The following is a 14739-nucleotide window of genomic DNA, read 5'->3' on the forward strand; positions in this document are numbered from 1 at the left end:
GGTGCTTTGCTGGTGACACTGTCTGTGATTTATTTAGAATTCAAGGCAGACTTAACCAGCATGGCTACCACAGCATTATACAGCGATATGCCATCCCATCTGGTTTGCGCTTAGTGGGAATATCTTCTGTTTTTCAACAGGACTGTGTGTAATTATGCATTTCTTAGGCTGACCCATGCCAGACCTGGGCTGCAGACTTTTAAAGAGTCGGCTTGTGATTTCCCTCACACCTCCTTACATAGTCGGGCAGATAAAACACGATTGTCCACTTCTGACGGTGAAACTACTTACACTACTGCATATGTCGTGCCCCAGTTAGTGGCCTAATTAAGAATCATCTTGGGGCCTGGACTAGCCTAAATGGGTCTCCCTACGTCTGAAAACAAGCCAAAAATGTCTCCATACTCTCATTATTATAAATGTGAGAAATGCTTTGAGTTGCACTTTATCCAACCTGCTTTCCCTTCACTATGTTGCTTTTATTCTTCTCTCTTTCTCTCCCTATTTCACTTGATTCTTTCTGTATGTTTGCTTAGCTGTGGTCCGAGGCAGAGTGGATCAGCAGGACTTTGCTGGGATTTCTTACCAGTGTTGCAGTGAGGATCAAAGCAGGGTAGTGTGTTTGGGCACAATTAATCAGCAGAGTTGGAGGAGGATAAACCCCTAGAGCCAGTGTGGAGGAAGGGGAAGCGGGGAGAGGGGATGGATGGATGGCCTTTGGGAGGTAGTTGGCCGCAGAGAGAGGGGAGACTTGGCAGCGGGACGTCAGTAATGCAGACTCAGCAGTGAGCCTGGCCAGGGCCCAGCTAGCAAGGGCTTGGCATGGCTCCCCAAAGGCCTAAAGCTCACAGACAGAGCGGGTGGGGGGTTGTAAGGGTTGTGCTCAGTCGTCCAAAGCAAACAGGAAAGCCTCCCTTGGCAGGTGCAGCTTTTGTTTTCGAGGGAGAGGGAGATGGGGTTGGTGGTGGGGGCGGCCAAGCCCGCAGAGTGATGGAGGCACTCCTTTCTCAGTCCCCACTTCACAGCCAGCCAGTTCATTATGGAGCCTTTGTGTTCCAGAGGACTTCGATACGGTAACAGTTATCCAGTAAACACGATCCCCCGCAAGTTCCGCAGAACAAGCAACGGATAGTAGGCGAGCAGCGGCGCTGTCTCTCTGAATGAATTTGTTTACTTTGGTTCGGCCACCTGAATTGATGAGGTCATGCTGGAGAGCATCAATCGCTTTCTACAATTTAATTCAACATGGTTTCCTCTGTATTTGTCTCTGTTAATCAGGAGGTACCCTGCTTAGCTGCTCTGTTAACAGGGGATCTGCACTTGAAACACAGAAAATTAAGGATGCTTGTTTTTTTCTGTTCAAATATATATATATATATATATATATATATTTGTTGTTGGTCAAATCCACTTTGCCATAGTGCAATCTGCTTTAAAAGTTATTATAGTTACCTCCCAGGGTGCACTAACTACAGTAGGCACAATACCACCCAATTTTGTTCCAGATTCTGGATTATGTCCTAGGTGAAAGTACACATGTACACACTGACACACAGAGGCATACCACTGATTATGTTTGGGTGAAGGAAGTTTTGTTTTGCTATATGGAATCCTGTGTATTTGCTGTTATTTTAGTTTGTCAACTTTCTTTTCAGCCCTAGACTATGGCGACATAATCTATATGATCTAGAAAAAAAAGAAACGCACACCTATTTAGGTGAGGTGCTGGCTCGCGGAGTAGAAAATTTGAAAATAAAGGAGAGCCGCACACTGTAGGAGCTCAGATGCAAAAATGTAATATCCAACGTTCATCAGGGTATGATGAAGACAGCTTGGCTGTCGAAACGTTGGATATTAAATTTTTGCACCTGAGCTTCTACATTATTTTCAAGACATAATCTATATGAACACAGCTGCCACTTCTTTAACACTAGAACTGCTGGGCCCAGAGGGACCCCCCTTCAAACTAATGAGCAGTCATTTTGACTGCAAAACACTAGCAGTGTAATTAATAAATTTCACATATGCGATCGCAAAAATTATCAGTTGGTTGTGTTTTTGACAGTCTTAGGTAACATTAGACTACATTTTTATAACACAATAGCATTTTCATTAGTTTTACTGTAGGCTATTATGTTAAAAAAACAAGTTTAAGTTTTCAATCAGTTTTATTTGTGGAATACATTTGTTACAACTATGAAACAAAACACATATGTGTTGGAGCACAGTAACAGCTTCTTGACAACAACAAAAATTATAAAAAACCCAACCACCAAGACGCACAGTCAGCAAGACGCGCCGTAAAATAATGAAAACATCAGAAGCCTAAACATTATTATAAGCGCCAATTGTGATTGATAAAGTGAAAATCAGCACAAAGGTAATAATGGCATTACAAAAACAATAATAGCATAATTTGACAGCTGTCGATATTCTGATAATCTGACCGTAGCATTGTCACCGGCTTGTTCTATCCAACCAATGTCATCCTTTCCTGTTTCCTGTCTCACTGTTTCATTTGGTGGTGGCACGGGCACCTGCTCAGTGCGCACGGTTCTGGCCTCAGAGGTGAAGGTTCAGAATTAGAAGAAGAATCATCAGAAATGTCATGATTCATTTCTTCCCCACCGTCTGATTGGTTTTCATTCAGACTTTGTAGCAGCGCTAATGCGGCATGTGCATCCATTCTTCTTGGTATTCTTGCCATTGTAAATTGCTCACTATCTCACTGTACTCCAAGTAGGGCAGAGTAGACTGATAAGACTGCTTGGATTCGATTGACTGATGTAGGGTACATTCCATTTTGAGATTGCAATTAGAATAGATCAGTACAATAAAATGGGCCACCTTGTTCTTCATTCACAATTGGTGATTACTCAATTATGCATCATTCGCTTCCTCTCGCTCATCAACTCACGCATTCTCCCCCTTTCTCCCCATCATACTTTACTTCATTTATTTGTTATTATGTGTGAAATTTAGTTTTGGTTTAGGTTCAGCTTCGAGGCAATTATCAATGTGAATATCAACTGGGCACAGCGAGAAGGTGTGGAGCAGGCCTTACTGTCGGGGGAAGGAGGGGCAATGGGGGAAAACCATTAAAAAAAATATCACATGCCCTCCTAGAACTGGGTAGAACTTTCATTTTGTTGGTGATATTAAGATTCTAACAACAACCGTGTGTTATATAGACTTATTTAGGAAAGGTCAAGGATGGAGTGAGGCATGACTTAAAAAATAAGTAATACAATGAGTAATAAATTATTTAAATTAATGAGCAATCAAAATGACTGCTTCCTGTTGTTAAAAACCATTGGATGCTGTTTATCATAGCGCTCTACGCTTTATTATGGGTGACCGATAAAACTACCATACTGTGTTACCTCATCACTCCTAATTTACAGAAATACATTACTCATTCACAGGAATGGCTAACTCTTGAAATTCCTAGTCGACAAATATTTAGGTAGAACAGCCTTAAGTTCTTATGAACCACATACTTGAACAAATTTCAGAATACCTTACGATTGGTTGCACTAGTGTTTAAAAAAAAAGTATAATTTCTATTTTTCCTTATTATTTACGTTGTGTTTTCTGCATTATGAAGCAGGGCTCTCTCGAAAAGAGACCTTGGTCGCAATGGAATATCCCTGATTTAAATAAAGGTCAAATAAATAAATGTTACGATGGTCCCACCAGCTCTCTGTAGTCAACTGCCAATGCCAGAAAACCACCAGCTGCCAAGGTTTGGGGGGGACCCTCATTTCAGGTCTCAGATTGGGTAAAGTCACTGTGCAAAGCTAGGCTAGCTATGACTAGCTGAACTACGCTATATGAGACAAACACTCTGGCATATACACTACATGAACAAGAGTATGTGGACACCTGCTCGTTGAACATCTCATTCCAAAATCATGGGCATAAATATGGAGTTGGTCCCCCCCTTTGCTGCTATAAATGCCTCCACTATTCTGGGAAGGCTTTGCACTTGATGTTGGAACATTGATGCGTGGACTTGCTTCCATTCAGCCATGAGCATTGGTGAGGTCAGGCACTGATGTTGTGCAATTAGGCCTGCCTCGCAGTCAGCGTTCCAATTCATTCCATAGGTGTTTGATGGGGTTGAGGTCAGGGCTTTGCAGGCCAGTCAAGTTCTTCCACACTGATCTTGACAAACCATTTCTGTATGGACCTCGCTTTGTGCTCGGGGGCATTGACATGCTAAACAGGAAGGGCTTTCCCCAAACTGTTGCCATAAAGTTGGAAGCACAGAATCATCTAGAATGTCATTGTATGCTGTAGCGTTAATATTTCCCTTCACTGGAACTAAGAGGCCTAGCCTGAACCATGAAAAGCAGTTTCAGACCATTATTCCTCCTCCACCAAACTTTACAGTTGGCACTTTATGGTTTGGAAGCTCCCGACGAACAGTTATTGCGCTGGCGTTGCTTCCGGAGGCAGTTTGGAACTCAGTAGTTAGTGTTGCAACCGACGACAGACTATTGTTAGTTGCTACACACTTCAGCACTCGGTGGTCCCATTAGGTAAGCTTGGGTGTCCACTTCCTTTTGTATATATAGTGTATGTAAATGTTTGTAAGCTCATACTGGTCAACATGACCTTGAAGAGGGCTGCTGGCCACCCATTTTAAGGTCAGTGCTGGAGGTGCCGGATAGAGACAGCAGTTTTTAACCAGATTTCCAATAAAATAATTGTAAAAAGCAGATCTCACTCAAGGTTAACAATGAACTGCACAAGATCAAATCTGTCTCGACTAATGCAATATGTTTCACATTAAGTATGGAGGAAACAACAATGTTGGCCATTTTTGAGGTTGGTTAGTTTAAAAAAAAAATGTTTTTATTTAATTGAATTTTTAAAAATATAATCCCAGTTTTTGATTTCTGAATCTCTGAGCAATTGTGTTTGTATAAAATATTTTTCCAAATGTTTTGAGCTCAGTATTAGTATAATTTATTGTATACAGTCATTTTGGCTCATCTCTATCAAGGGTGCCAATCATTTTGGAGGTGACTGTAGATGGTACGCCATTTGGTCTGCCTACTTGTAGTCCCAAAACTGAAATAGAGCAGAGACTCAAAGTAGGACAATGCAGATAAGTGGGCCTAGTTTATCTTCAACTCATCTCTGCGAACTGTGGCCCAGAACACAGAGGGAGAAAACCAAAACTTTATGTCCATAGATTGTTCCTGGCTACATACGAAAGCACAAGCTTGATGAAAACCTTGGGAGAATTGTGAATGAATGCTCAAGTTTTGCATTGGGGACATTGCTCGAATTTGGAAGACAACATCTGCCTTGCAGGGCTGTTGTCCATTAATTACAGTGGGCTCCAAAAGCATTGGGACAGTTACTGTTGTCATTTTGTCTCTGTACTCCAGCACTTTGGATTTCAAATGATACTATTAATTTGAAGGTATTTTCAGGTGAACTTAAAGCACTTTTTGTACATAGTTTAGAAATTACATCACTTTTTTGTACATAGTCCCCCCATTTTAGGGGACCAAAAGTATTGGGACAAATTCACTTGTGTAGTCAAAAGTTATGTATTTGTTTCCATATTCCTAGTATGCAACGATTACATCGAGCTTGTTACTAGCACGCAATGATTACATCATGCATCATCAAACTTGTTGAATGCATTGGCTGTCTGTAGAGTCCCAAGCATGATGTAATCATCGCATGCTAGGAATATGTGAATAAATACTAAACTTTTGACTACTCTAATACACATATAAGTGAATTTGTCCCAATACTTTTGGTTCCCTAAAATGGGGTGCTATGTACAAAAAGTGATGTAATTTCTATACGGTTCACACAATATGAATAGCAAATACCATACAATTAAAGGACAAATCCACAGAGAAGTCACTAATTCCTTTAATTTACTATTTTTGTGAAGAAATATATAATTTTGATGTTATAAGGTTGGTAGCAACATGGAAAATCGTAGTTGAAACTTGATGCACCTCAAGTCGACTGCAAAAGCCACAATGGGCTGGCTAGCTAGCTAGCTAGCAAACGTGGCTACAAACAATAATAACAAAGCTAGTTAGCTGTAAAATCGTCTAAACAAACTACACTATAAATTTAATAGTGAACAATCTCTCCAACATGCATATCGATGTGCCTCACAGAGTAGAGTCTAACATTCGCAAAGGCAGATATGCTTTTGAGGAGATGGGAAACGTTGCCAACGTTAATGGGCTGCGTGGTGCATTCTGGTCGATTCTTGGACAAGACGTGAATGGGAGTCTTCTGAAATGGGAGTTAACTAACTTGCTATCTGTAGCATTGTATAGTTTTGGAATCGTGACATTACGTACTATCAAGGAAAATAGGCACATTTCTCGACACAAACTCAGCAAAAAAAGAAACGTCACTTTTTCAATGGCCCTGTCTTTTAAAGATAATTCGTAAAAATCCAAATAACTTCACAAGATCTTCATTGTAAAGGGTTTAAACACTGTTTCCCATGCTTGTTCAATGAACCATAAACAATTAATGAACATGAACCTGTGGAATGGTCGTTAAGACACCGACAGCTTACAGACGGTAGGCAATTAAGGTCACAGTTATGAAAACTAAAGAAGCCTTTCTACTGACTCTGATAAACACCAAAAGAAAGATGCCCAGGGTCCCAGCTCATCTGCATGAATGTGCCTTAGGCATGCTGCAAGGAGGCATGAGGACCGCAGATGTGGCCAGGGCAATAAATTGCAATGTCCGTACTCTGAGACCCCTAAGAAAGCATTACAGGGATACAGGACGGACAGCTGATCATCCTCACAGTGGCAGACCACTTGTAACAACACCTGCACAGGATCGGTACATCCAAACATCACACCTGCGGGACAGGTACAGCATGGCAACAAAAATTGCCTGAGTTACACCAGGAACGCACAATCCCTCCATCAGTGCTCAGACTGTCTGCAATAGGCTGAGAGAGGCTGGTCTGAGGGCTTGTAGGCCTGTTGTAAGGCAGGTCCTCACCAGACATCACCGGCAACAACGTCGCCTATGAGCACAAACCCAGCGTCGCTGGACCAGACAGGACTGGCAAAAAATGCTCTTCACTGGCAAGTCGCGGTTTAGTCTCACCAGGGGTGATGATCGGATTCTCATTTATTGTAGAAGGAATGAGCATTACACAGAGTTCTGTACTCTGGAGCGGGATCAATTTGGAGGTGGAGGGTCCTTCATGGTCTGAGGCGGTGTGTCACAGCATCATCGGACTGAGCCTGTTGTCATTGCAGGCAATCTCAACGCTGTGGGTTACAGGGAAGACATCCTCCTCATGTGGTACCCTTCCTGCATACTCATCCTGACATGACCCTCCAGCATGCCACCAGCCATACTGCTCATTCTGTGCTTGATTTCCTGCAAGACATGAATGTCAGTGTTCTGCCATGGCCAGCGAAGAGCCCGGGTCTCAATCCCATTGAGCAGGTCTGGGACCTGTTGGATCGGAGGGTGAGGGCTAGGGCCATTCCCCCAGAAATGTCTGGGAACTTGCAGGTGCCTTGGGGGAAGAGTGGGGTAACGTCTCACAGCAAGAACGGGCAAGTTTGGTGCAGTCCATGAAGAGGAGATGCACTGCAGTACTTAATGCAGCTGGTGGCCACACCAGATACTGACTGTTGCTTTTGATTTTGACCCCTCCCTTTGTTCAGGGACACATTCCATTTCTGTTAGTCACATGTCTGTGGAACTTGTTCAGTTTATGTCTCAGTTGTTGAATCTTGATAGGTTCATACAAATATTTACACATGTTATGTTTGCTGAACAAAAATGCAGTTGAAAGTGAGTGGACATTTTATTTTTTTGCTGGGTTTACATTGACTTTGAGAAGGGATTGCGTAACTATTAGCCTAGCGACAACCTGGTCCAATTGGTCGATAGTCTGCTTAGTGGGGCGATTTACATTCCTTTGTTCATTGGATCTCTTTTCTATGATATCTCAGACAAATGCACCATACAATGCACCCTGGACTAAAGAGGCAAACAAATAGGAATAATGTGCTAGACCTTTCATTACATTACACATTTCTCGAGGTAGGAATATCACAAAAATATCATCAGTGGCTCATTTGAGAGAAGACATCCTCCAGAGTTATGACATTGGCCAGTATTGAAATCTGACATATGTGATCGACGTTTTTGTGATCTAAAAGCCATATTCCTATGAACTACCAGTGTAGTAAGAGCGATTTAGCACGGTGCTACGTAATACAGGACGGATTTCACTGTCCGAACGCCAATAACTCGGATACACATGAAAACTTGAAAAGACCCAGAGAATCGATAGAACATCACTCAGAGATGCATAAAAACATAGCATTCAAAATGGGTGAACCTTTCATTTAAGGCTGACAATCTGCACTTTCACCTCAGTCATTGTATCATTTCAAATCCAAAGTGCTGGAGTACAGAGCCCAAACAACAACACAATTGTCACTGGCCCAATACTTTTGAAGCTCACTGTAATTAATGGACTTCAGTCCTGCAAGGCAGATGTAGCCTGCCAAATTCGAGCAATGTCCCCGATGCACAACTTGAACATTCTTTCACTAATCTCCCAAGGTTTTAATCAAGCTTGTGCTTTCGTATGTTGCCAGGCAGAATCTATGGCCAGAAAGGTTGGTTTTCTTCCTCTGTGTTCTGGGCCGCAGTTCTCAGAGACGAGTTGATGATAAACTAGGCCCCCTTATCTGCACTGTCCTACTTTTGAGTCTCTGCTCTGTTCCTGTTTGGACTATTCATATATCCACTAAACTAGATCTACTCTGTTTCTTGTGTCAAGTTGTGTGAGTGTGTTTGCGCTCATATTTTTTATGTTTATGTTGCGTGTTTTTGTTTCTGTGCACACATGCCTGTTTCGGTCCGTGTGAATTGTGTGTAAATTAGGTAATTTACTCTCAGGGCCCTGAATGTGGTTGACAAATCTGTTGTTGAAATGCTAAATGTGTTTCTGCTTTCAAGAGGAAGTACCTGTCGTGATGGCTGCAATGGCATGTGAAATGTGTTATTCCCATGGTTCTCAGTCAGAATATATAATTCCCACATTGTGTTATGAGCATTTTATTCCAACTCTAAAATTCTCACTCATTTCATGCTTTACGTTACTTTCATCATTCTACCTACCATGTTATTGTTGAGTATATTCTCAGCTTAAGTAGGCCACGTGATTTATTGGGGTCATGATGATTTAAAACAATATGCTTCCATTACTGTGTTTTATTCTCAACTCCTCTGTGCTCCCGGTCTCTTGCATGGACTTAACAATGGTGGAAACTCAGTCCAGCCGATGCTGACACCAATCATTTGAGATTGTACAAGTGCACCCTTCTGGAAAAGGGTGGAGAATTTGGACGCAGCCCTAGTGGAAGACACTAACTGACCAAACACATACTCTCTTCTCCTCTTTTTAGGAACAAGAGGAGAACAAAGGTGCAACCAGCTGGCCAGAGTATTACATTGACCAGCTCAATTCCATGGCTGCCGTAAGTAATGACTCCTTGTCATTCTTTACTTTACTTATCCATCTCTATCATTGACACTTCCAAAGTGAGTGTAGAATCTTCTGTGGTACTGAATTTCACTTTCACACTCCTTAAACAGATCTGGAAGAGACTTGACTGTCAATATCATGCTTGATATCAGTAATCCTAAAACCTGATATGCAGTATGCAGGTTTATGTCCCAGCTTAGTGGCATCACACCTGATTCTACTGAGCTGGGACTAAAGCAGTTGAATACACTGCGACGATGAATGGCTAAAAGCTACGGGTGGCCGTCCTATTTGCTGTCGCTGCGGCGTGTTCTAGGGACCACTCGGTTGCACTCGGCCGTCCATGGTTCTGGTGTGTGTTCCCCATAAAATGTGCATTACTGCGGCTCTCCAAGAGCAGGATGGAGGATCACTGTGTCTATATCAACTTTTGCACTGATTTGAGATTATCCTTGATTGAAACCTGATCGGGTAATAAAAAGCATGTGAAGTAACTTAAATGATTCCTAAATTCTCAATAAAAGGGATTGTACTGTACTCTAACCTCAAAACAATGTAACAAACAAATGCAAACAGTTATAATTACATCGGTAATCTGTAGCTCCTCAGATCAATCCTAAATCAGATTAATTCTGCATTCATGTTAGATTCAAATGTAACCGCAATTGTCAGCATTTTAACTCCTGGCACGTGCTATGTTGATATGTTTTTGGTAATACTATTGCAGTTTTGGCAGGTGCAAGAGGTTCTGGGTAAGTTCCAAAGAAAGACATGCAATACCTAGCACAGACATGCCTCAGGCCTAGACACATCCAGCCGACTCAACTATCTAGAACTGTTCCTTTTGTATTCAAACAGCCGAGCAAAAACCTGGCACAGATTCGAGACTTTTCTCCTTTATCTGAATGACACGTTCTCCACTACACTTCATTTATAATAAAAGCCACTGAACACAGAAATTGCTGGCACATGCTGGGATGCTTGTTATCGGATCCAAACATGGAGTCCCTTTCAGGTGCTTGTTCCCCAGCTGTTCCATACGCTTGATAAGCAGCGTAGGTTTTTAGCTGCACATGTGCAAAAAGCGTAAAGCGAAACATTACTTTCCAGTCAGAAATTGTATCTTTTAAAGCCACAGTCTATAAGATTTCCAGTAAATAAATACAGAAATTATACACATTGATTTTGAAAATGACTTACAGTACAAATACCTTCATCAGTTCAGTACAACTTTCCTACTTTTTTTATGTAACCAAATAACGAAAGACCTGTTACTTCACGTTTTACTTAATGTTTTTTTGTTGTATTTATGTATGAATTGAATCAGGCGTAAACAGGAATGTTGCTCTCACAGGATCTCATACGTCAAGCACTACAGATAATCTGTATCATGCAAATATCACGGGATGCATTTGCTCTGTTGTCTCTGTTTCCTATTGGCACTATTCACAGTTAATGTGGCTTGAAAATACAGCACCTGGCTCAAGGAGCAGTCTAACCAATTCACGGCATTTGACATGTTCTAACAGCTTTGGTGACGCTATATTTATGTTGCACAGAGGAAGACACTCCTTGCCCTGGAGAAGGAAGATGAGGAGGAGAGGAACAAAACGATAGAGAGCCTGAAGACTGCTTTGCGGACGCAACCCATGAGGTGCCCTGGCTCTCAAACTTCCATACACTTCACTGTACGGTGCATACACTCGCTAAAGAAACTCATTTAAATAGACTTATATACACACATCCTCTTCAAAAATGACCTGTAGCTACCAATAAACACAGGAGGGAACAGGATTGTTTTCTGAAATGAATTTCATATACAAACGCTCACAGACACACACACACACACACACACACACACACACACACACACACACACACACACACACACACACACACACACACACACACACACACACACACACACACACACACACACACACACACACACACACACACACACACACACACACACACACACACACATACACACACCCTTCTCTCTATTTCCATGCACTCTTCCTTCATTTTTTTTGTACTCTCATAGAATATACTCATAGCACACCAGCGCTTTGAATTACAACAACTGAAATAATAGGGCCCTACAGGGAGTAATTGCCATTGGAGTTACAGACCTATAGAAGTGTATATGCAGACCAGAATGAACAACAACGGCCCAGTAATTCATCACTGTACTGTAGATGGCTAGGCTGGAACACTACTCTTGGATATTGTCACACATGTCATAAATGATATGGTCCCTCTGCTGCGCTAGTTACAGTACCAATGCTATGTGGAGCAGTTATGTAACTGCTCTTAATAAAAGTAGGCTTTATTATTCTAACGCTTCAGGCAGTCCTTTCCAGAACACCTAATCTTTCATTCAAATCACCTATTATGTCGTTAATCATACGTACTGCTGTGGGGCAGTAACCTGGGTAGCGTTCATTGCAACGTAAAATGTATTGAAATGGAAAATGAAGATGAGTGTTTCTTATTGGCCAAGTCCAGGTAGACCCCTCCCTGTTTGTCTGTTTCTTTCGTTTGGTGCCTAATGAACACGACCCAGATTGATCTGCTGATTGAACATATGGTGTCCCTCTGGCTGTATTGTGTGTAGCATGTTTTTTTTTTGTCTCTTTCACATTAGTGTGTGTTGCACCGTTTAATGACCCTGTGCGACCTGAAGATCAGGTGTCAGAATTTCACCCCCAGGGGTTATGGTGGCACTTGGTCACTTACTGGCCTTTTATTTCTTCAGGTCTTTGTTTTTTAACAACTTTGATAACACACTCACAGAGGTTGACCATTTTCTCAGCATGTTAGACCTAATTACTATGTTGGGTATTTCCAGTGCTTAGGATTGTAGTCTTTATACCCTATTTCAAGTGGAAGTAATGACAATTACTACATGAGATCCCATAGAGTAGCCAATTTCCTCCAACTGGCAACTGGCACTTGCACTTTTAACTTAGTTTTTTAAATTGATATCCCCATTTCCACTTGACCTTCCTCAGGTTTGTGACTAGGTTCATTGACCTAGATGGCCTGACCTGTATCCTCAACTTCCTGAAGACCATGGACTATGAGACGACCGAGTCGCAAATCCACACCTCGCTCATCGGCTGCATCAAGGCCCTAATGAACAACTCCCAGGGGCGCGCCCACGTGCTCTCGCACTCTGAAAGCATCAACATCATCGCCCAGAGTTTGGCCACCGAGAACGTCAAGACCAAGGTGGCGGTGCTGGAGATCATGGGCGCTGTGTGCCTTGTGCCTGGCGGGCATCGGAAGATCCTGGAGGCCATGCTGCACTACCAGCGCTTCGCCTGTGAGAGGACGCGCTTCCAGGTGGGCAAGGGGAGGGTTAATTAATATTTTAGTCCCCGTTAGCAACCGATCCCCTTAGTTGTATTGGATAAACATTCAGTACCATTTAATATTGTAACACTTTGAACGGGGTATGGTAGTAGGTGCCAGGCGCACCAGTTTGTGTCAAGAACTGCAACGCTGCTGGGTTTTTCACACTCAACAGTTTCCCTAGTGTATCAAGAATGGTCCTCCACCCAAACAACAACCAACCAACTTGACACTACTGTGGGATACATTGGAGTCAACGTGGGCCAGCATCCCTGCAGAACACTTTAGACACCTTGTAGAGTCCAGGCCCTGGTGAATTGAGGCTTTTCTGAGGGCAAAAGGGGGTGCGACTCTATATTAGGAAGGTGTTCCTAATGTTTTGAACACTCAGTGTATAGTTGACACCCAATTATAGGTATTCATTTCAGTGCTTGAATAATGTAATATTTCCTTTAAACATCCGCCCTTTATTCAAATAACACGATTGGCTGGCCATTTGCAACAGTAAACGCTTTACATTGGCTAAAGTGGTTTGGCTCCAATGGTTTGTGCAACTTTGTGTCTGCAATATAAATTGTCTGTACAATACGAGCCATATCTGTGGTCATCTCCTCTCCTTCACCACCCAGACCCTGCTGAACGATCTGGACCGGAGTACGGGTCGGTACCGGGATGAGGTCAACCTGAAGACAGCCATCATGTCCTTTATCAATGCTGTCCTCAGCCAAGGTGCCGGAGAGGTACAATTAGCCGTCAACCTTGTCTCCTAACTCCACACTTGCACCATACTTCAATTAGATTTTCTCTTCAATCGAACTTGTGCTGCACCTCAATCTGATTTAACACCTACTTTTGGTCCTCCATCTTGTTATGTTCCCAGGCCAGTTTAGAGTTCCGCATCCACCTCCGTTACGAGTTCCTGATGCTCGGAATTCAGCCAGTCATTGATAAACTTCGCTCCCATGACAACTCCACGTTAGACCGGTGAGTTGGAGCCCAGTTCCCGTTAACCTGAATTGTGACACGAGTCCCTTTTTTCTCTTGATCTCTGACTATACATGCCCCTGTTCATATTTACTTCATCTCCCCCAGGCATTTAGATTACTTTGAAATGCTGCGCAATGAGGACGAGTTAACTATGTCGCGACGTTTTGAGTCGGTAAGTAAAAACCTCTTGTTTCCTTCCTGAATTCCATCGTCGGTTGTGCATGATAAGGACTGTGACTTGTCAACATGTTCTCTGTTCCCAGGTGCACATAGACACTAAAAGTGCTTCCCAGGTATTTGACCTCATCCGGAAGAAGATGAACCACACTGACGCATACCCTCACTTTATCTCCGTCCTGCACCACTGTCTCCTCATGCCTCGTAAGTGCTCCCTGCCGCATTCCTGACCTGCTGCTAATGTTGACCCCGGTCAGTAAGAATTTAGCGCTGTGACTTTGATAGTTGCCCAGAATATTGTGTTTCCCTATTCCTGTCAGTGGAGGCTGCTGAGGGGGAGGATGCCTCATAATAATGGCTGGAATGGAGCGAATGAAATGGCATCAAACACATGGAAATCATATGTTTGCTGTATTTTCTACCATTCCACGTGTTCTGCTCCGGCCATTACCACGAGCCCGTCCTCCCCAATTAAGGTGCCAGCCAACCTCATGATTCCAGTAGAGCTGACCTGCTGTCTTCTTCCTGCTAGCTGTGCGTGTGCGGGTGCACGCGTGTGGGGGTGCAGGTGTGTGGGTGTGCATGTGTCTGTGCACTTTGAATTAATTTTTATCTGTATGACGATTTGTCAGCAAACCAAGATGGCATCTTGCCCTCTAGCCACACTATGTATAAATCAATTG

At 42.7% G+C, this 14739-nt stretch overlaps 1 protein-coding gene across 3 annotated transcripts in view; it reads left to right on the top strand.

The window, feature by feature from the left end:
• The window catches only part of LOC123990850 (disheveled-associated activator of morphogenesis 1-like), a 127328-nt gene that overhangs the window by 82086 nt on the left and 30503 nt on the right, over nucleotides 1–14739 (top strand). For all 3 annotated transcript variants that reach the window (XM_046291773.1, XM_046291772.1, XM_046291774.1), the window contains exons 4-10: nucleotides 9453–9524; nucleotides 11092–11186; nucleotides 12550–12883; nucleotides 13522–13632; nucleotides 13773–13876; nucleotides 13985–14051; nucleotides 14143–14260. In XM_046291773.1, coding sequence (XP_046147729.1) covers nucleotides 9453–9524; nucleotides 11092–11186; nucleotides 12550–12883; nucleotides 13522–13632; nucleotides 13773–13876; nucleotides 13985–14051; nucleotides 14143–14260 — 901 coding nt within the window. The remainder of the gene's footprint in view (nucleotides 1–9452; nucleotides 9525–11091; nucleotides 11187–12549; nucleotides 12884–13521; nucleotides 13633–13772; nucleotides 13877–13984; nucleotides 14052–14142; nucleotides 14261–14739) is intronic.

Source organism: Oncorhynchus gorbuscha, linkage group LG12, assembly GCF_021184085.1.
Source record: "Oncorhynchus gorbuscha isolate QuinsamMale2020 ecotype Even-year linkage group LG12, OgorEven_v1.0, whole genome shotgun sequence".
Taxonomy (NCBI): domain Eukaryota; kingdom Metazoa; phylum Chordata; class Actinopteri; order Salmoniformes; family Salmonidae; genus Oncorhynchus; species Oncorhynchus gorbuscha.